At 37.5% G+C, this 20,140-nt stretch overlaps 2 protein-coding genes and 1 long non-coding RNA gene across 10 annotated transcripts in view; all 3 read left to right on the top strand.

Moving 5' to 3' along the window:
- Positions 1 to 1,215: 1,215 nt before the first annotated feature.
- Positions 1,216 to 7,121, top strand: LOC147763709 (uncharacterized). Of its 3 annotated transcripts, none has more exons than XR_015333172.1 (8): positions 1,216 to 1,786; positions 1,892 to 2,045; positions 2,151 to 2,649; positions 3,111 to 3,188; positions 3,295 to 3,838; positions 4,153 to 4,300; positions 4,628 to 5,258; positions 5,582 to 7,121. It is a non-coding gene; the product is annotated as an uncharacterized LOC147763709 (long non-coding RNA). The 3 variants fall into 3 exon arrangements; XR_015333170.1 differs by having other exon boundaries at positions 1,217 to 1,786; positions 2,151 to 2,725; positions 2,831 to 3,188; XR_015333171.1 differs by having other exon boundaries at positions 1,218 to 1,786; positions 2,151 to 2,725; positions 2,831 to 3,188.
- A 670-nt stretch (positions 7,122 to 7,791) lies between these two features.
- LOC106176686 (nuclear receptor-interacting protein 2) lies at positions 7,792 to 12,513 on the top strand. The gene is made up of 6 exons (XM_013559168.2): positions 7,792 to 9,068; positions 9,613 to 9,777; positions 10,126 to 10,211; positions 10,999 to 11,123; positions 11,394 to 11,443; positions 11,918 to 12,513. Exons 1-6 carry the CDS (start codon positions 9,003 to 9,005, stop codon positions 12,008 to 12,010), a joined length of 585 nt encoding a protein of 194 aa, XP_013414622.2. The 5' UTR covers positions 7,792 to 9,002; the 3' UTR covers positions 12,011 to 12,513.
- Positions 12,514 to 13,724: 1,211 nt separating this feature from the next.
- The window catches only part of LOC106176690 (tensin-3), a 117,937-nt gene continuing 111,521 nt past the window's right edge, over positions 13,725 to 20,140 (top strand). For 5 of the 6 annotated variants that reach the window (XM_087006949.1, XM_087006952.1, XM_087006950.1 and 2 more), the window contains exons 1-2: positions 13,725 to 14,032; positions 17,980 to 18,030. In XM_087006949.1, the coding sequence (XP_086863075.1) occupies positions 13,832 to 14,032; positions 17,980 to 18,030 (252 nt within the window). In that variant the 5' untranslated portion in view covers positions 13,725 to 13,831. The remainder of the gene's footprint in view (positions 14,033 to 17,979; positions 18,031 to 20,140) is intronic. The other variant, XM_087006954.1, reaches the window with a different exon arrangement.

Genomic DNA, 20,140 nt, shown 5'->3' with positions numbered 1-20,140 from the left:
TATTTGCAGTGATTTTTAAAAGTTGTAAGACTGATGTAAGTAAAATTCCACTTGGACAAACAAGTTTTTTTCTCGTTAATTCTTAATAAAAAATGTTAATGTTAAATGGACCTATAAATTGAGAAATAGTGAGTGTTCTCGTGGCAGGCGAAGCAAGTCCCGAGTTCGATTTGCAAGCAGTGTCAACCACCTCACTTAAAAAAAACACAAATGGAGCTGTTACGTGCCTGGCCATGAAAACATTGATAACGAGCAATTTACCTATTAGCTTGTAAGCTCTAGTGTTCGATAACTTAGGTTGTGTGATCGCCAAGGAGATGTAAATGTAGGCCAGTGACCACTCAGACTTATAACAATGTTAAAACGCATATTTAAAAAAAAAGTGCAGTTTTCGTCTAAGGTTTGAGGCGATAAAGTAAACGTATAAATGAGAAATATTTAATTTTAATTCTTATTTGTCTTATTCATTGTTTTTTCCTTTTTTTTCTCTCTACTCTGAAATTAGAGTACTGATAACCCAAAGCCATGAATAAAGGCGTCCGTTGTTAATTATTACCTATAGCAGTATTATATGCAAAACTATTCATTTGTTTCTGCTGCCTGGTATAAGTTAATCAGGATTTTTCATATCTTTTTATTATGACAGCCTGCTTCTTTCTTTCGTTTCGTAAAATCACACAAGCTTGCTTTTCATTTATCAGAATAACAACTCAGTTGATTACAAAATATGTTTGAGAGTACTGAGGTGGCATTATATGCTAAGTCCAGTGTGCTTTCAACTGACTCACTACAGTACATTACAAACAAAACAATCATGCTCCCTCGGGCTGCCTCGAAACTGCAGTCACCCTTCGCCCTATTATCTATAGTGGCCTTCGAGAAGTGAGAAGTTCGTGGCTACCCGTGCCAGTTTAACGGACATCGGGCCTATCATAATTTTGGGGAGAAGGTATATTGCTTAGAAATTGTCATAGAATTTGGCCGTTTAATTTGGAAATCACTGCTTAGTGCTTATTACTCTTATTATAAAATAAAATAATAAACAGAATAATCAAATAAACATAAGTTAATAAAATAATATTTTATATGTATGTTAAAAAGATTTTATAATCAAGTATGAGAATCACTATCAAACGCCCCCCCCCCCCCCCCCCATGAAAACGTTGACCAGGAACGCCACCATGTGACTTTCTATCACTGAAGGTATAAAAGCGCGAAATTTTGAAATTGTGTTCATTCAACGCAGACAGATCAGGAGCAACAAGAAGGATGCCGTGTACTGCGCCCCGTATCGAGCAAAAAGGACAAAGGAGTCGACTCACATTTCTCCGAATCTTTTCAAGTCAACGTATCGCTCATCGACATGTCGATTCTTGCACACGCAGACGCCTGGACGGTGGATTCGACGTTACTCTAAGCTGGCCAGCTAAAGTCTTCGCTTCTCTCCACGAGGAATCGTCGCCCAGGAATCTTCGCAGGAAACTTCGTCGCTTCTTCTGTTGTGGGCTATTATTGTAGTGTCGTTGCATGTATATTTCTATGCATTCCAGGTTTCTTCTTATTACAGGTCCAGGAAGCAAAGGGCTGACATAGGTAGGAAAAGTCATTAATCCGTTTTTCTTTCTGTTAACAGAACTCGATTTGGCGATTCTCGATAGAGCTTCCACTGACAACTGCAAGGAGAAGAGGGCCACATCTACGTTTCAGCGACTCCGATCAATCCTTGGTGCCAGAGAGTCCTGCCATGGTCTGTCTACGAAGTGGCTGCATTGGGGAAGCGTCCAAGGTATGTGGTGTTTAACTGAAATGAAAAAACTTAAATGTAAGCCTGAGTGCAGAGTGCTGACATAGGTTGGAAAAGTCATTAATCCGTTTTTCTTTCTGTTAACAGAAATCGATCATGGTGATTCTCCATAGAGCTTCCACTGACAACTGCAAGGAGAAGAGGGTCACATCTACGCTTCAGCTACTCCGATCACTCTTTGGTGCCAGTGAGTCATGTCATAGCCTGTCTACGAGGTGGCTGCGTTGGGGAAGCGTCCAAGGTATGTAGTTTTTAATTGTAATGGAAAAACCTTAAATGTAAGCCTGACCGCAAAGTGCTGACATAGGTAGAAAAGTCATTAATCCGTTTTTCTTTCTGTCAACAGAACTCGATGTGGCGATTCTCGATTGAGCTTCCACTGACAACTGTAAGGAGAAGAGGGCCACATCTACACTTCAGCGACTCCGATCCCTTGGTGCCAGCGAGTCCCGCCATGGTCCGTCTACGAGGTGGCTGCATTGGAGGAGCGTCAATTGAGTCCCGCCATGGTCCGTCTACGAGGTGGCTGCATTCGAGGAGCGTCCAGCGAGTCCTGCCATGGTCCGTCTTCGAGGTGGCTGGATTGGGGAAGCGTCCACGGCATGTGGTGTTTCACTGAGATAAAAGTTAAGCCTGACTGCAGAGTGCTTTCATACGTGGATAAGTCATTAATCCGTTTTTCTTTCTGTTAACAGAACTCGGTAATGGCGATTTTCGAGGGAGCTCCGACTACAGGAAGGAGAAGAGGACCACATCTATGCTTCAGCGACTCCATCCATGGTCCGTCTACGAGGTGGCTGCATTCAGGAAGCGTTCAGCGAGTCACGCCATGGTCCGTCTACGAGGTGGCTGCATTGGAGGAGCGTCCAGCGAGTCGAGCTATGGTCCGTCTGAGGTTGCTGCATAGGGGAAGCGTCCAAGGTATGTAGTGTTTAAGTAAAATGGAAAAACCTTAAATGTAAGCCTGACCGCAAAGTGCTGACATAGGTAGAAAAGTCATTAATCCGTTTTTCTTTCTGTCAACAGAACTCGATGTGGCGATTCTCGATTGAGCTTCCACTGACAACTGTAAGGAGAAGAGGGCCACATCTACACTTCAGCGACTCCGATCCCTTGGTGCCAGCGAGTCCCGCCATGGTCCGTCTACGAGGTGGCTGCATTGGAGGAGCGTCAATTGAGTCCCGCCATGGTCCGTCTACGAGGTGGCTGCATTGAAGGAGCGTCCAGCGAGTCCCGCCATGGTCCGTCTACGAGGTGGCTGCATTGGAGGAACGTCCAGCGAGTCCCGCCATGGTCCGTCTACGAGGTGGCTGCATTGAAGGAGCGTCCAGCGCGTCCTGCCATGGTCCGTCTACGAGGTGGCTGCATTGGGTAAGTGTCCAAGGTATGTAGTGTTTAACTGAAATGGAAAAACCTTAAATGTAAGCCCGACCGCAAAGTGCTGACATAGGTAGAAAAAGACATTTATCCGTTCTTCTTTCTGTTAACAGAACTCAGTTACGGCGATTCTCGATAGAGCTTCCACTGACAACTGCAAGGAGAAGAGGGACACATCTACACTTCAGCGACTCCGATCCCTTGGTGCCAGAGAGTTCCGCCATGGTCTGTCTACGAGGTGGCTGCATTGGGAGAGCTTCCAGCGAGTCCTGCCATGGTCCGTCTTCGAGGTGGCTGAATTGGGGAAGCATCAACGCCATGTGGTGTTTCACTGAGATGAAAGGTAAGCCTGACTGCAGAGTGCTGACATAGGTAGGAAAAATAATTAATCCGTTTTTCTTTCTGTTAACAGACCTCGGTTATGGCGATTCTCGAGGGAGCTCCGACAACAAGAAGATTACCACAACTACGCTTCAGCGACTCCGATCCCTTGGTGCCAGAGAGTCCATCCATGGTCCGTCTACGAGGTGGCTGCATTCAGGAAGCGTCCAGCAACTCCCACCATGGTCCGTCTACGAGGTGGCTGCATTGAAGGAGCGTCCAGCGAGTCCCGCCATGGTCCGTCTACGAGGTGGCTGCATTGGAGAAGCGTCCAAGGTATGTAGTGTTTAACTGAGAGGAAAAAGGTAATCCGTGTTATTGGGGACAGAAATAGAGGAAATTATTTTTTCAGTTGCAGTCTTTTCCATAAACTTTTCATCTTATTGGCCACTGTATTGCATTTTATATTATTATTATTATTATTATTATTATTATTATTATTAACAGGACCTTGATATTTTTAGAATTATGATGTAACAGTTACATTAAAAATTAAATCAAATCAAAAGTTGCTTTGAATACCTTTTAAAAATCTTATGGTTATTTCAATATACAGTATTTATAGTAATTGGAAAGCGTTACCGTTTTAGAGAAAATGAGATGAGACCCTTGAAAATCGCAACGTGAAAACGAAGCAAGAAGTGCAGTGACCTGATGGTGCTGGGTTTGCCTTATACGAGCACAGACGATGACTTGAAGACTTATTTCTCACAGTTCGGTGAAGTCATCATGGTACAGGTACTCATTGCTACTCGTTAAGATCGCTGATATGGGGTCCATTAAAGTTTATTCAAAGTTGATCTTTAATCTTAGACCAAAATGATTAAAATGGAGCAGTTCAGAGTAATTTATAGTATCAAATGATTGTAATTTTGTTCTTCTAATGAAGCTAATTACTATTTTAAGTGAACTGCTTATGCCGTAGACCGCTTTAAACACACTGTCTATGGAAAATAAACTAACTACACAACAGTTCACTTTTGTTCGTACCTTAAATGTTGAACTCAAGTCGGATTGATAGAAGACAAACCAGGGAAACTAATGTCTTCTAAATTTGTTTTATAGTTGAGGGAGATAGCATTGGTGAGCGCCTGGCCTGGTGATGGTCTTCTTTCATAAGGTTAAAGTGGAGAAAGCGACATCAGCAAATGGGATTTCAAGAGTCCTTGCCTAGATGTGATAATTGGAACTTGGGACCCTTTAAGGTAAGATATAGGCCAGGGTAGAGGGTGAACAATGAACTTAATTGTCATTTATCCTATAGATATTACAAATCTTTTATCAATGCAAATCCAACAAACTGGACATTTTGTGCAACGCCTTGGATAAAATTGTGTTAAATAAGAACGTGAAGACACTGTTGACATTTTTATTTTCTATTTACAATTTTCACAAGGAAGTACATATAGCAGTCATTTTAGAACCCAAAAGCTCTTTCAATTTGTCGCAAACTTGACAAAAAAAAAGCACTATCATGCGAGAAACTCATTATAGTGGTCAAAAACTTTGTCAGAAACTTGCAAAATAAAAAAATGAAATAAAAAATAAAAAAATGCAAAATATTTTGACCTCCTAACGACCAACTTTCAGATCTCCATCAAGGACACACGGCGTTGTCACTGGTCTAGAATACTAGGAGCTACTACCCCCAACCTCGCCCTCAGTACTGCGGCTGTGGTACTAAGAGACCGTGGCGGTGAGCATGTATTTTCATCTGTTTATATTGTTCAGATCATTAGGTGTTTTTGTGATTTATATTCCTTCCTTTATCTATTTACTTTCTTTTTGTAGAACCTTGGCACTCTCCTAAATCATGTGGTTTTCTTTTGCTGTGTTATAGAAATATAATATAAAATAAAAAAAAATATTCATATGAAGAACTAAAGCATTATGAAACATCAAAATACTAGAGTTAACGGTGTGCAAACACCAGTTACATAGATCTTCTTTGTTGAAATTACTGCAAGCTTTCAATTACTTTTATACTTTTTGTGTGAACACGTTACAATTCATTTGTAGGCTACGAAAGGGCAGTTTTCCACATATAATGCCCGAATGCACAGATACCTAGCCCAAATGCCAAAGATGTGAAACACTTAATGGCGCTAGCAACGAGCCCCTGCTGCCACTTCCATTGATGATCGGAAGTCCTAGCAATCTTGGTTTTAAGGACACAGCACGTCTGCAAAAAATATTTTAGAGAATGTGGAACGGTAGTGAAGAGCGATATACTCTGAATGTAAGAAGAATGCAATCTAATCATGTACTCAAGTCTTTTATATATCGAAAATCTTTGTGCATCATGGGTCACAGATATGAGTAGGGTGTAATGGTATTTAATAAGTTTTATTTTTTCACTTTGAGAGTGAAACATTTTATTCCAATAGCTTAGGGGAAAACTGAAGTTCAGTATGATCATTCATAATTCCATAAATGTTCAATTGAATGAGATGAATTGTGGTTCTGCTTTTGCAGTTATTATTAAAATTTAAATTAGAATATCCAGTTGCTTTATCCACATTCAAAATGCAGATAGGCTTTCGCTCGCAAAACATTGGTATCACCACTTATGGTCGTCTGTGTTTTATTTCAATCTTAGTGATGTAGTAATTTTTCAAATTTGTGCTTTTGATGATGTGGAGTTGTTCGTCAGTATAACGTTTGAGAAGGTCATAAGCCGCACACTAACCTCAAGTAACCCGCGCATTACTAATATTACTAATATATTATGATTTTCTCAAGTGTTGTAGTTGACAAACATATCCAATTCATCATATATGCACTTTTTTCTCCGGACCCAAGAATTCATATTGAAATTTGCATGGACGGTCTTACAGTGTAGTGTAAAATATGAAGTATGTCTAAGCAAGCTTGCTTTTCTTGTATCACATAGGTAGTTGCGATTTCAGGGCAAAATTACATTTGAGAAACTTCTATTTTAAACAGTGATATGTTAATTTCAATCATTGAGTTGTCTGGGTAATAATAATATTACCTGAACTTTTGTATATTTTATCACGAGAGAAAACTATACCAGGTTTTGATGTATGCTTTCTGTTCTAAAAGGATCGAGTTACTTTATTTGTGACTTCATATCCCTAGATGAATTGAAGTTAAAATAAGCCTCGGTTTAATTGTATTAAGACTTTAGTAAATGTCTTGTCTTCAGTACCTTTTTCAGTAGGAATTACATGTACTTTGGAAAATCATTCTGCTTCATCTTGTGTACCACTATAGTGTATACAGAGAATAGTTTGTAGTCGGGAGAAAAAGTTATTCAGTTGCACTATGCTGTCTAAAACGGGACGATATGAACTGTAAGGTGCCCTGCCAATAAAAAAAAAACTGAAGTTATGTTTTAAAGACTGAAGTTTCCGGGCGTGGGCATTTTCCCGGCATTCCCCACGAAGGGTTTAGACGGGTTTTTCCCCACGGCCCGAGGGCATCGGGTACTACCGTTTATTGATTCATTTCATGTACATGATTCATTTATGATTACTAAAGTACTTGAAATTGAATGTTACTGTATACAATAGTTGAATAAAACTATATTCTCTAATTTTTCTTTTTGTTTTAAAAAAAGTCGTGTACAGATGGGGAAAATCACCAGACTTGCAAATTTATTTTAGTGGAGTTAAATGCCTATGCACGTGGCTCCTTTAATAATCAGTAAAAATTCTTTTCAATTGCCCAATCTCACTTAAATTTTAAGATTTGGCGATTTCTGCCACGGAGCTTTTTTTCCTTAAAACTAGTAATGTTGGCAATGCCCAGGTAATAAAATAATTTTTTGAAAATGAACCTGCGGTGTTGGGTAACTTTTTCTCCGGGCGTACACTGTAACTCGAGCCGATACCTAGACTATCCCGAGTTTCATTAGAGCCCCCAAAGTCGACCGTCTTACATAAATATATTCTGCTGTAGATGTAAGAAACGAACATCTCTTGATGTTACTGAAGGAGTACTTTATATATAGGGGCGGATCCAGGATTTTAGAGGGGGTCGTTTTTATTGATTCCCCCAACCCACGAAAAAAAGCACTTTTTAAAATTCGGTGAGTTGACGGAACGATTCGAATCAAGCATTAAATTATTTAATTATAAATTAATATATTATATTTCGATATGTAAGAGTTTTTGTCGCATAGTCGATTGACAGACCATATCTAAGATGATCTTGCGTTATAATTTAATTCAATTTATGACTGAATAAAGAGAAGCACTAATATACAAGAAAGTCGAAAGTAAAGATCCAAAGTAGGTCGATGGCATTGAAAGTCACATATTCACAGGGCCCATTTTTGGGCACTTTTTACTTTTAGTAGAGAATTCCTGTTTAAATATAAAATTGTGTATACTTCAAGATGACTTATTACCGTTTACAGCCACACAAAGGCAGTCAGTTGGGACATTTGATGTCACTCGCGCTTTACTCGTCTTGGAAACTTTTATTTCATATTCAATTGTTATATGTCAAATGAATAAAACTGTAGGTTATAAAATTCATCCCTGTGAAAAACACCGCTACCATTTCCATTTCAAAAAGATGACAGTGGGCCTAACCATCCTTTTAAAAACATTTGGATTTATATCATCTGTGTTGCGTATAGTCACATGTTGGCTTCACCAACGCTCTGTCGGTCGGTTAAAATCATTAAAAGTAACAAGAATTATTTTGACGTATATTTCCAGTTAAGAGAGTTAAATTCATATTTCTACTATTCTTGATAATTTTCATCGTAAATATGGCGATAAACGCAGTATAAACTTCCCAAACAATGGCAAATGCAAGATTATAATTTTATAAAGGTAAGAAAGCAATTATAAACATAGCTTTAATGTTTACTGATTTACCAACCATACATTTACTGAGATAGATCGATCCACTGTCAGTATGATACGGTCTGGGAATGGTCCCACAGAGTACTTCAATTTTGTATGCTATTTTAGAAGCCCCTGATTTCAGAGGATACAACTGTTACTGTAGACATTCAGGTAATGCAACTAACACAGTACTGCAAATGTCAAGGAGTCGCAAATGAAAACAACTCGGAAGTAAAGAAGAATTACGCTGTTCCAGTGTGTCTAGTATGAGCTGTAGTGATAATTTCACTTCATTTTAACAACTGGAAAAAATCAAAATGTACACTTTGACCATCAGCAAGAAATGTCCACAATAATAACTGCGACCCTGGTAGAGGGTGCGTTTTAAACAAGTTATTCAAAACAATTATTGCATGAAATCTCCAACCTCGTGGCATGTGACGTTATCTCTCTATTATCTCTCAGATTCCACGTCAATTAATGCTTCCAGCTAATGTGGGGTTCATGTCTCATTCCCTTTTATTTATTCATAACGCCGATGGCTTTCGGGTAATAAGTGACCACGCAATATTCGTCAGTGTAATTTGTACGTGAGGAGCAGAAAACACGACGCAAACATGTCGGAGGATATAACAGAAATAGCAGCGAGGCGTAATCGTCTGCGGAAGCGACATTCAATAAAGGTACGTTCAACTCCATCTCCAAATTCATTAAAATATTGTTAAAGTTTGAAGGTTATAGTTAAAACATTGTAGAAATAGAGACGACTTAAATGCTCGACATGAATGACCGAAATGAGTGATACGGTATGACAAATTAGATATCTAGGATAAATGGGTCTCCGATTTAAAATATAGCTCTGACAGTTTTTATAATAACTCTAAAATGGTACAGTTTCGTCTGTAAAAAACTGAACACGCGAGTTCAAACTACATGGAGCGTTGCTTTCAACATTAGCGCACGATTATGATAAGCATATTGAACAATTTAATATTATTCCTCTACATTTAATCTTGGATTAAGAGAGACTCATTGTTTTTCGTTGGGTAATTTAGGTTTACGAATGCCACTTTATAGTGTTTAAATTGTAGACCCAATTAAACAATTTCCTGGCTTTGAAAGTAAATTGTATTAAAGAACCATATACGCATGTACAGGGGGTAATTTAAAAAGTCACCCGTTGTGTGGGTTTCTTTTCTTTCTTTCTTTTTTTTTACTTTAATTTAGTCCCCAATTCCGGATTATGAGTTAGGCTTTAAAAAAGTCCCTCCTATCCGACGTAACCAAAGTCCACTTCTAGACAGCCCTGGAAGACTGGAAGACCCCCCACGACACGACCCCCCGCGGGACAAAGCAACTATGGAACCACCACTGCCATATGTACTTTGCAAGGTGATAACTCGCTCATTGCTAAAAGAAAGCCTACGTGATCGTCAAACAGCTAGATACAAATCATGAAATAAAAATAATAAAGTTATACAACTTAATTTATACTCACAAGCTAAACAAGAATCACTGAACATCATTCGTTTCTCTTTCTCAATAGTTGGAGTAGTCGCACGTAACGTATGCATTCTTGTGGCCTACAATTGAAAAGATCTCCTGTAATGTATTTTTTGGTAACGCAAAAATACTTTTAAGTTGTTAAAATCCATTGTGGACAGTATAGGTATATATCAAACACGAAAGATAATACTATTAACGCTGGGTAGTTCAGTCTTTCTCCTTTTGCAATCTTAGTGCCAGAACTACAGTCTTTACGCTCTGATCAACTCGGCGTGCGCTCGGTCCTTTATTAGAAGGACCGCCCTTGCCAAATTTGGGAGGTGAGTTTAGTACATTAGTTTTAATGAACTTACTGTTTTTTTTTCATTTTCTGGCGTATTTTTTCGTTGAGACACCGTTATCCTTCTTTCTCGCATGCATAGACAGGCTCATAGAATCGTTTCTGACTTTTTTCTAGATTTTCATCAATATATTTCAGTTAGATGTTTTTGCTATCCACTAGTTTTCCTTTTTTCAAAAAACCTATCTCAAAACAATATTTTAATTTTTATCAAAGTTAACTAGAATTACTGGTTTGGGGCCTTTTAAGGAAATCCTTAGTTATTAGTTGGAACTTACTTTAAACATAATCGCCTATGTCGGAGAGATCAATACCGGGATTTGCAAGTGAAAGGGAATGAAATATTTAAAGATTAAATTGCTTTTCTGCCAAAGAGATAAATGAGTTAGAGAGGGAGGATTTGACATTAATTCAATATGAGTAAATGTTGATACGGTCGTCATGAAAACAGAAGTGTCGAAGATAACGCGGAATAGGCCTACGGATTTTTCTTTGCCGTGAGGCAACGAATATTTATTTTAAGTGAAATCTCAATTTGGTGCTGAAACATGCATGCACGTTATAAATGTGAAATTCTATCTTTGACGCAGATGATACTAAAAGTCGATACGCATGAGCCGAGTTTCTCTGGTGTCTTTGAGAAAACAAGAGGTTATCCCCCAAAACGTTTTATACTTTTATGTGGGTGAATGATATTGAAAATCCCAAGGTTTAAAAGGAAATGATATTTATATTTATCTATGTTTCATTTACTTCTCTGAAACTAGCCAATCTACGGATGAACAAGTGTTGCCGTGGCTCGTCGGAAATGCGACAAAAGTCGCTGACAAAAACCGAAGACTAGAGATTCAACTGGGGGAAAAGATCCTAGGCGTTGACGTCATTGTTGTTGGTAAGTAAACTAAAAAGTCCACGAAGATCCCACGATTAGCGAATTTCAAGGCGAAGGGCAATTTGGTTCCTACATTTTCGTCGCAAACAAAGAGAAACAGAAATGGAATGGGAAAAAATGGGCGGAAGGGGACACAACATAAGAATATAAAACAACTCAGTTAGAAAACGTATATCTTTTCTGTTTTCACTATCCCTTTTAAAAACCTGTCATTTTAACAAAAAGAGTTCAGCATAGGCCTATACCTAACACTACATTTCTCCTTTTTAGAGTCTGGACCAGAGTTTTGCATCGGAGCAGATATTTTAAATACCTACAAGGTAAAATGCATTGTTCGTTATAAAAGTGGAAACTTATATAATTAATTACTTTTAAAATATGCCAAACGTGCGCAATTAACGCTCCTTCGATTAGATCCGCTCCGTATTTTCTGTGCGATATCAAAATCTGCTAAAGAATGATTTTGTTTCGAGTGAGTATTGATGTTTATGTGATTAGAAAGGGAAAATTGATACACTTTATTGTAAGCCATTAGCGATTTCCTCTCCATACTACTGTCTTAGTAATATTTTATTGCATTTGACTGAGTAGAATTTTAGTTTAAAAATCTAGATATGCGTTTTTATACCTTTTTAGGTCTATTACATTCACTTATACGTTTGAAAAGTCTTCGTACTTCATTTTGAACATGAAAGGGGAATACGTTTATTACATAAAATGATAATATATTTAACACAAAAGTCCAGATTTTAAGAGATGGCTGCTTAAATGTTGCTTGTTTGTCCATTTTTCAGTGCGTCCTGAACTTCCAAACTGGAACGCTGACTGTGGGAAGACAGCGAGTCAGTCTCTTAACTGAGGAACAGATTCCACCTGACAAACAATAAGCGACGATCCGAATCCGCTCACTGAAGGTCTTGAAACAGAAAAGCCTTTTTTCTGCTCGGAACTTCAATAATAGACTGCACCTCCTTGGAAATGGCGCAGTAATCACGTAGGCCTACATGGTCCTATCACGGGGAGGTCTGTCACAGAAAATATAATTACTTGAAATTCGGAAAAGCGTTTCTCTGTTAAACTGTTATATGGATCCAATTTGAATTCTATTTGGATGTTGTGTAGGGGCCTACCATACCATCCCATGACCAAGACTTTTCGACTCATGTGACCTGCTCCTACATACAGGATGATTGGTGAACAGTAAACAGCGCCATTTGTAACAAAAGTTTAAAGTGTTTTTAATTACTTCAAAGAGTTAATCTGGTATGATTAGGCCTTACTTGGCCCTCTGGCAAGAGGAAACTTTTTCGGGAAATTAACATGATGAGTCATGATTTTGTAAGATTAGTATATTTATAAACAGTGAGATAAAATAACCTATTTCGTTCTCTGTAGTATTTTGGTGTAATTTATCCTTACAATACCGCTGTGAAAATATATGGCTATTAATATAATACTGGCATGAGAAATTTATGGAAATATAATAGGCCTACATCGCTAACATAAAGTACCTCAAAAATCAGTGAGCGACCACGGTTACAAAACCATTATTTTTCATTTCCTCACGTATGTAAGTGGTCTCCGAAATACAAATAGTCCTATACATGCACTCTATAATAAAAGCAAATCGTTTCTTTAATCTAAGACTAAACATATATAGGCATACCTATGATTCATGACATTTTGATCCTTCCTCTTTTAAGAAACAACTTAGGCCTACTATTTTATCTTAGCCTCCATCCCCCACACAAATAAATAAATAATTAAAGAGAAAGTAAAAAGAATTAAGATAGAGGAGTAGAATTGTTGTCAAGACTTTCCGTAATACAACGGGTTTTGGTTGTTTTTCACCACTTATCTCATTAAGAGGTACGACTGTAGGCTTGTACATGTAGCATGCCCACTTCGTAAGCCAAGTTACCAGTAGGCCTACATGTAGATCCCATAGGCAGTGGCGGATTTAGGAAAAAGTCACACCACTTGCAAATTGTAGGCTACCCTCCTGATGTTAGAATTTTGACTAGCTGAATTATATTTCTAAACCGTACCCAATGACACCGTTCGCCCTCTAGAATGCCAAAAAAATTTAGTGCCCTTCAGCGGGCCCCGTACAGTAGCCTACCCAGCTCCAGAAGGGGAGGGGGGAGGGTCGACTTCGCATCCGCGGATCGACCCCCCTGCAAATAATCCAGCCAATCCGCCCCTGCATATGCCCCAGATTTTCTATCATTATCTTCAGTAAAAGCAAACGTTGAGGTGTCTTAATTTCTTTGTAAAAATTTATTAGCGATGCTTTCATCATTCGCCCTCACCCAGCCCTCCTTACCTAAACAACTAAAGCGTCAGCACTGGACACAACACAATAAACCACGCCCATATTACCGGTAAACGTGGTCTTAGTCTGATTTGCTTTATACAACTAGATGTGTGTATTTATCTATGCTGGTTTTTAATGAGTAAAATTTTCCATGCATTAAAGAGTACCGAACAAAATAAAAAGTGAAGAATTATGAATTATTGATTTTTTTATTTGGCACCCCTCCCCCTCCCCCCCCCCCCCCACCGACCTCACTTCCGGTTACAATTAAAGGCACATCCGGCGCGCCATGTTGTGAATCTCATTTGTGTAAACAACAGAAAGCGTTGGAAAGTAACGGTATTTACAACACTGTCGTAATCTCCGCAGACCTACACATATCCCTGCCCTGATGTATCAAGAAGGAGCGGTGGGAGAGGGCTACGTTTGCTCGTACTGTTCCCTCCTTTTCCCAAGCGTGGGTGAGCTGCAGTCTCACTGGCTTCAGCTTCACTCGGCCCCGGGGATGACAGCACTTGTGTCAGAGGCTCTGTCCACCCCTGAGACTACGGACGATGCAGTGAGCGAAGACAGCGACTCAGGAGTGAACCTGGTAAGTAACTGGGGGATATGGGGAATATGTTGGGAAAATGTGCTTGATCAGGTAGGTATTTAGCAACGGTATAGGTATTTAGCAGCATCAACAGGTGTCTCACTTTCATTGGAAATGTACAAGTGTAAATTACACTGTAATTAATTTCGTGCTATTAGCGTCAAATATAGCGTTTTCCTGTTTATAAAATCAGCAGCTTGTGTACGTTTTTGAAAATCTTGATTTACAATAGAATTTAAAGTTTTATAATTATTACAAAAATATTATTTCATTTAAGAATAAAGTTTGTTATATAATTCACCAGAAAATAGGGGGGTATAAAAATAAGTTGTCATTGTTTGGGTTTGATGTGAACATTGACATATATGAGATTTATTATTAAACCAAAGATGTCTTTTTTCAAAATGTACACTTATTGCTCAATTTGATAAATTAGTGTCTATACAGAAATGATATTAATAAATAGCTATAAATGTGTAGGTGCAATTCAAAGTAAGAGTTCTCACCATAAAGTGTGGACATTGGAATTATGTTGAATAATTTCTTATAGTAAAACTGCAAAGGCTGAAATTAATGGTAAACGAAGCTATCATTCAAACCCAGGATAACAACAATATCCTCATGTAAATAAAAAAAGATCAATGATCGTAATTTAGGTTAATTGAAATTTGTATTGACCAATGTTTGCTCCTCTCACATAAGGTTACATCATAGTAAATACCTGCTGCAGAATTTGTTTTAGTTTCTCTTGATTAGGATCGTGGGTAAGAAAAGAGTATTTGTGAATGATTTTCGTTAACTCATTAATTATTTATCTTGTTAGTCCTTACTTTGACCTTTATTGGATCGTACAATAAGAGTTGAACATATCAAATACCTTGATGGGATATATGATCAATAATGTACAGGATCATTAAAGTGGTTACATTGTGTTGCAGTAAACCATAATATTTTGGTTGCGTAGAAGGCTTGGATCAAAACAATGCAGATAATAGAGTGAATTACATGCCTATTCTAACTGTCACTTTGCTGGGAAAGTGAAGATATTCCCCCAGATATATATTGAGATTGCATTCTTTAGACATTGTGTGGTGGATATTTTTTTAAAGATATCCAACAACATCCCTTTTCTGTTGAGGAAGATGGCAGTAAAATTACATTTAAACAGGTTGTCATCATTTTTTGTCTGAATAGTTAAAACCTTCCAATGTGGTGGTTAAAGAAATGGGGCAGCTCTTATGGAGCTAATGGGGAGAGAATAATATGACCTAATAGAGATGGGTGGTGCCCAGCTATTTTGATTGGATTTGGCTGGAAACTTACTTCTAAGCCATGGTTGACTCATGATTAAGGCTTGTCAGCATCCTCTGCCATCTTCCTCTATCTTTCCCTACTGTGCTGACTTCACTCTTTGCTTGCCACCCCAGTTCCTTTCTTTCATTCCTTTGGCATTTCTTCTCCATGTTGTTCATGGGTGACCTCTCTTTCTCTTTCCCTCTGTTGCCCATTTGGCTGGAAAAAATTTCATTTTAAAATGTTCAGTCAAGTCAAAAACTTTGTCATCTAATGTTGATGGATAAAGGGTTAAGAGAATATCCATCTTTTTCAGGTAAAATATATCCGTTATGGCTGAAGCCCAGTTTAATATTTGTTTTTCAGACCAATCATATTTTTGTCTTTTTTCATTATCCATACAAATCTGATTCTTGGTTCTTTTGTGTACTAACATTTAAAAAGAAGAAGCTACATGCTTTTTCATTAAGAAATGTTATTATGAATTTGTCTTAGCATAAGCAGACTGAACTGCTATTCAACCAAAAGGTGGCAGCACTGAACTTCCCACTCCACAGGAATGTCAACAACAACAAAACCTAGACCACGTGGGCAAGTTACTGCAAAGACTGCAAACATAAGAACCTCGTCCAACCAGTTTTCTGTGCTCCAGTTTAGCTAATACAAAAATACTGGTTTTAATACAAACCAATGACCCGTGATTCAATTCTGCACCTCACTGAAGTGGTTTTATATATATAAATGTGAAGTCCAATTTTAGACCTTTCAAACATGATTCCTTTGGGTATGTTCATGGCCATTTGATGGAAAGCAGCATGTGAAATTCATTGTTAGTTTTTTTTTACACCTTGTTGAACTAGTGGACTTGTCAAGTTACTGGTAGTTGAGGTAGGTGAGTACCCTGAGGTTCAGACCTTGCAATCTTTCTCAAAAGCTAATTTTAAGTGCCGTTCCCTTAGCAAACAGGGCAAAAGTTACAAGATATTAAATTGTAAGGCTCATTGCATAGTTCAAAGCATCTTTGAGGCACTTGAAATTGCCATTGTTATTTTTGCATCTTGTTTTAAATGGAAATTTTGCCTATTCTAAAATTATTTACCCAGAGGAAAAATAGCATATTTTTAATCAAGTGCAATTTATCTTACTTACACCTCTCAAAGTTAATTCATAGGAATGCAAGTGCCAAAGTCTTTCATGGTGAGAAAAAAATGAGAAATGTTATGGCTTTTCCCATTGATAAATCTTGGCCTTGACACTGAGCTTTGCACAGGGCTGTTAAAAGTCAACATTAAAACAGCAGTTTTACTTTACCCCAAAGTCAATATTAGACAGGCCAGCTTTGATAGGATAGTTTTTACTGAAATTTTAGTCTTTTATGGTACAGCTTACTAGTCTTATTGATAGGAATCTAGTTTGTTTGTTTGGTGTCTATTTTCACTAAAATAGCACTTGGTTCATGACTTAAAACACCTGTTGCAGCTACAGTTTTGGACACAATTATAGATTTTCAAATTTTATTTTTGTAAAAGTTTATGGTCAACTGTTTACTCTGTTCCTTTTTGGTTCATGTTCAGTCTTGAGAGATGTTATTGCTAATTCATTTTAAGCTAGATCATTGTTCCTTGGCCAAAATACCCATAAATTGCCATACATACATGAAATGTTGATTTTTTCCCTTGCCGTCCTGTATTTGAGTGAAAAAATGAGAAAAAATGAGGTACTATGTAAAATGTCTTTTTATAAATGCCTTTTTTAGTTTATAGCTTGGGGAATTTTCTCGGGAGGCCTTAATTTAATTTACTTCAAAAGAAAAGCTAACTTTTGCCACTTTGTGGCTGATGTGGTTAAATAATAAGCCACATGAATCAAAAAGATCATGGTGATAAATTTGATAGCATTTCATTACAATATGTGATCTAACAGTAAATGCAGCAGTTTTAAAAATCACCATAGCTTGTAAGGTTCACCATTTGCCAAATAGCATTAGTAGAATTATTATGTGGTTTTTGACATGTGAACCGCCTGTGTGCAACCTGGCGTGAATGTAGTTAATCACTGCCAAATAGTGGAATTAATGCTGTGGTTAGGTGATAGAAGGCGTGTTCACACTGGAAAATTAAGGGTAAACTGTTGTTGGTCCAGCATTAGGATGGCTAGGTGTTGAGAGTAGTTCCATGTGGAGAAGATGGGCTGCCTAGTCCAGGGGTCTGCATCTGTAACTACATAAACCAACTGGGGTCTATCCTATATGTGAATTTAAGCCCCAAAATAGTCTAAACTTTAAGTCCAAAATTTGTAGTTTTCATGAATAAAGTAATCCTTGGTCTGCAACATTAACCATGTCTTTATTATTTTTTTTTAATTTTTTTTTTTTTTGTTAATAAACACTTGCAATGTTTCACTTAATGGAACCACTATTGATATATTTTGCATAGAATAGAGTCAAATTTTGGTCTAAAAACTAGACCAATTTTCAGGCTTAAATTTTTTAGCGAAGCAGGCTGCTGATAAAGTTAGACACCCAGCAATTCAACCACTCTTATTTTTCCTAGAGTGAATTCACCTTTTAACATTGTGGTTAGTTGGCAATACTTGACATTGTAGAAACTGGTTTTACGAGGCCCCCATGTAACCCTTTCTCCTTGTCATTGCAGTGTTCTCCTATCGGCCGTGCTGGAGCAGAACTTGGAAGGTGTGAAGATTTGGTAAGTCAACAGGCTGTGACTTGTTAGGATCCCGTAAAGTATAAGACACATTTCTGTTTCTGCATCATGGGGTTTTATTTTAGGTGCAGGGTCATTAAAAAAATGAACATGTCAGTGACACTTATTTTGAGTAGAATTTGCTTGCATAAATTTGACTTGACTTGTTTGTTCAAGGTTTTATACTATAGAACTCTCCAATGTGGAAATAATTCAACAGACTTAAAAAATGGTATGAAACAGTTGAATGCAAATATTATACAAGATATGTGTATCTCAGAGGCAATTTGTATACATGTTCACTTTTTTGTTTTATGTAATGACCTTCATATTATGTTTTGGCGATAACGTAACATTCTTTACAGATTTGTATACATACATACATATATATATAGGACTTGCATTTTGTCATAAATGTTATTGGATATTGTATTTTTTTTTCATTGCATTGTCATGATGTCCTGATAAAGTTGTCAACTTGCATAACAAGATGTTTAGTGGACATTATACAAAGGTGTGTTGCAGTAGTAATAGTGGTAATTCATACAGATCTGCTGCCAACATACTATAAGACAGATTCCTGATTTGGCATCCACTACATTTACTGTATAACATTTGCACCAGCTGATTTTGTCAAAAAAAAAATGTTCAGATATGACAATATAACAGTGGTGCATTATGGTAAATCAGTATAATAAATGTTGTTAACAGCTTCAGTGTGAATTAACTACTTTAATTATATGCACAGTCAACACCTTGTACTGTTTGGAGGGTATGTAGACCGAATTGCGATAGCTGTGCCTGGCTGGGCACAATCTGGTTGCTCCTGATACAGCTGAGGTGCACTGTGACTGGAAGTTTTATTGGCTTTGTTTCATTTGTCACAGAATGCCTTTGAAAGTATTATTCAGGAATTTTTTCTGTCTTGTTTAATTGATCTAGCATTATGTCATTCTAATCACAGCAGCTGTTGACTTTTGTAAGTAACCTGCCCTAATGATTTAGTGGTTAGACCTTTCTTTGCATTTTTGTATGCTTGTTTTTTTCTAAATTAGGACAAACAAAACCCCCAATAGAAAAAAATACATGTAACTTTGATGCCAGTGTATCTGTTCTAGAATTTTTATGTGTATATATTTGATAAAGTGAGGGTTGAGATTTAAAGACCATACTTGGACCTGCCTTATTTGGGCTATTTTTCTTCTATCAGTTTTAACATAAAGTCCAATTAATCTAAACAATACTACTAAAAGTGCCTTCAGAAGGAATCTGCCGGTAGTTTATTTATGATATTTAATCCTTAAGATTGGACTCCACCCCTCCTTAATATTTGTAATCACATAAGAGAGCCAAGGTCAAGGAATCAGTTTCCTTTTTAATTGTTTATCATCAGATTTACTTGTGTAAGAAGAATATATATATATATATTTCTATTGGCAGGCTCCTCCGCCTTCTTTTACCCCCCAACTCTCTTTTCTTCCCTAAATGTTTACAGTCACCTATATGCTAGTTGAAGAATCAAGGCCTTCTTACAAATGCAGTTGGGAAATGCTTGTTATGGTAACTAATTCACAGCATTCATATGGAAAGAATAACAAAAAGGAAGGGTGATTAAATTTCACTGGCAAAAGTTACCGTGATGGCAAACACAGGGACTCTGACTATGCTGACTTGTGAATGGGAGAAAGAATGTGTGAATGGGGGGAAAAGGCAGCGGAAATTCTCTGCCACAAAGCGTAGTCGGCCACTGAAGCGTGGGGTAACAATGGCGTAAGGTGCTGGGAGATCAAATGGCAAGATTGTTGGATGGGAAGTCACTGGAAAACCGCGCTTCAGTGATGTTTAACTTATCAGTCCCAATGGATAGTAATATGAATGATTTAGGCAAATAGTAGCTTTTTATCGGTGAATTTGTGTTTGGGGCATGTGTTTGTGGAATAAATTGCCTTTTTTTGGCAGTAAACAGAAAGAAATTTATTTCTTTTTAAATACAAAATACATGGATTCCTTAGTATTGAGTTTGTCTTAAAGGACTAGTAATTTAAGAAAGTTGAAAAGAAAAATTCAATTTTTTAGAATAAAAACATGCATAGATCAGTTTCCTCATTGGGAA

Source organism: Lingula anatina, chromosome 2 (assembly GCF_051362555.1).
Source record: "Lingula anatina isolate TDL-2025a chromosome 2, LinAna3.0, whole genome shotgun sequence".
Lineage (NCBI taxonomy): Eukaryota > Metazoa > Brachiopoda > Lingulata > Lingulida > Lingulidae > Lingula > Lingula anatina.
The sequence above is the reverse complement of the archived record's forward strand: the minus strand, read 5'-3'. Positions and strand labels throughout refer to the sequence as shown.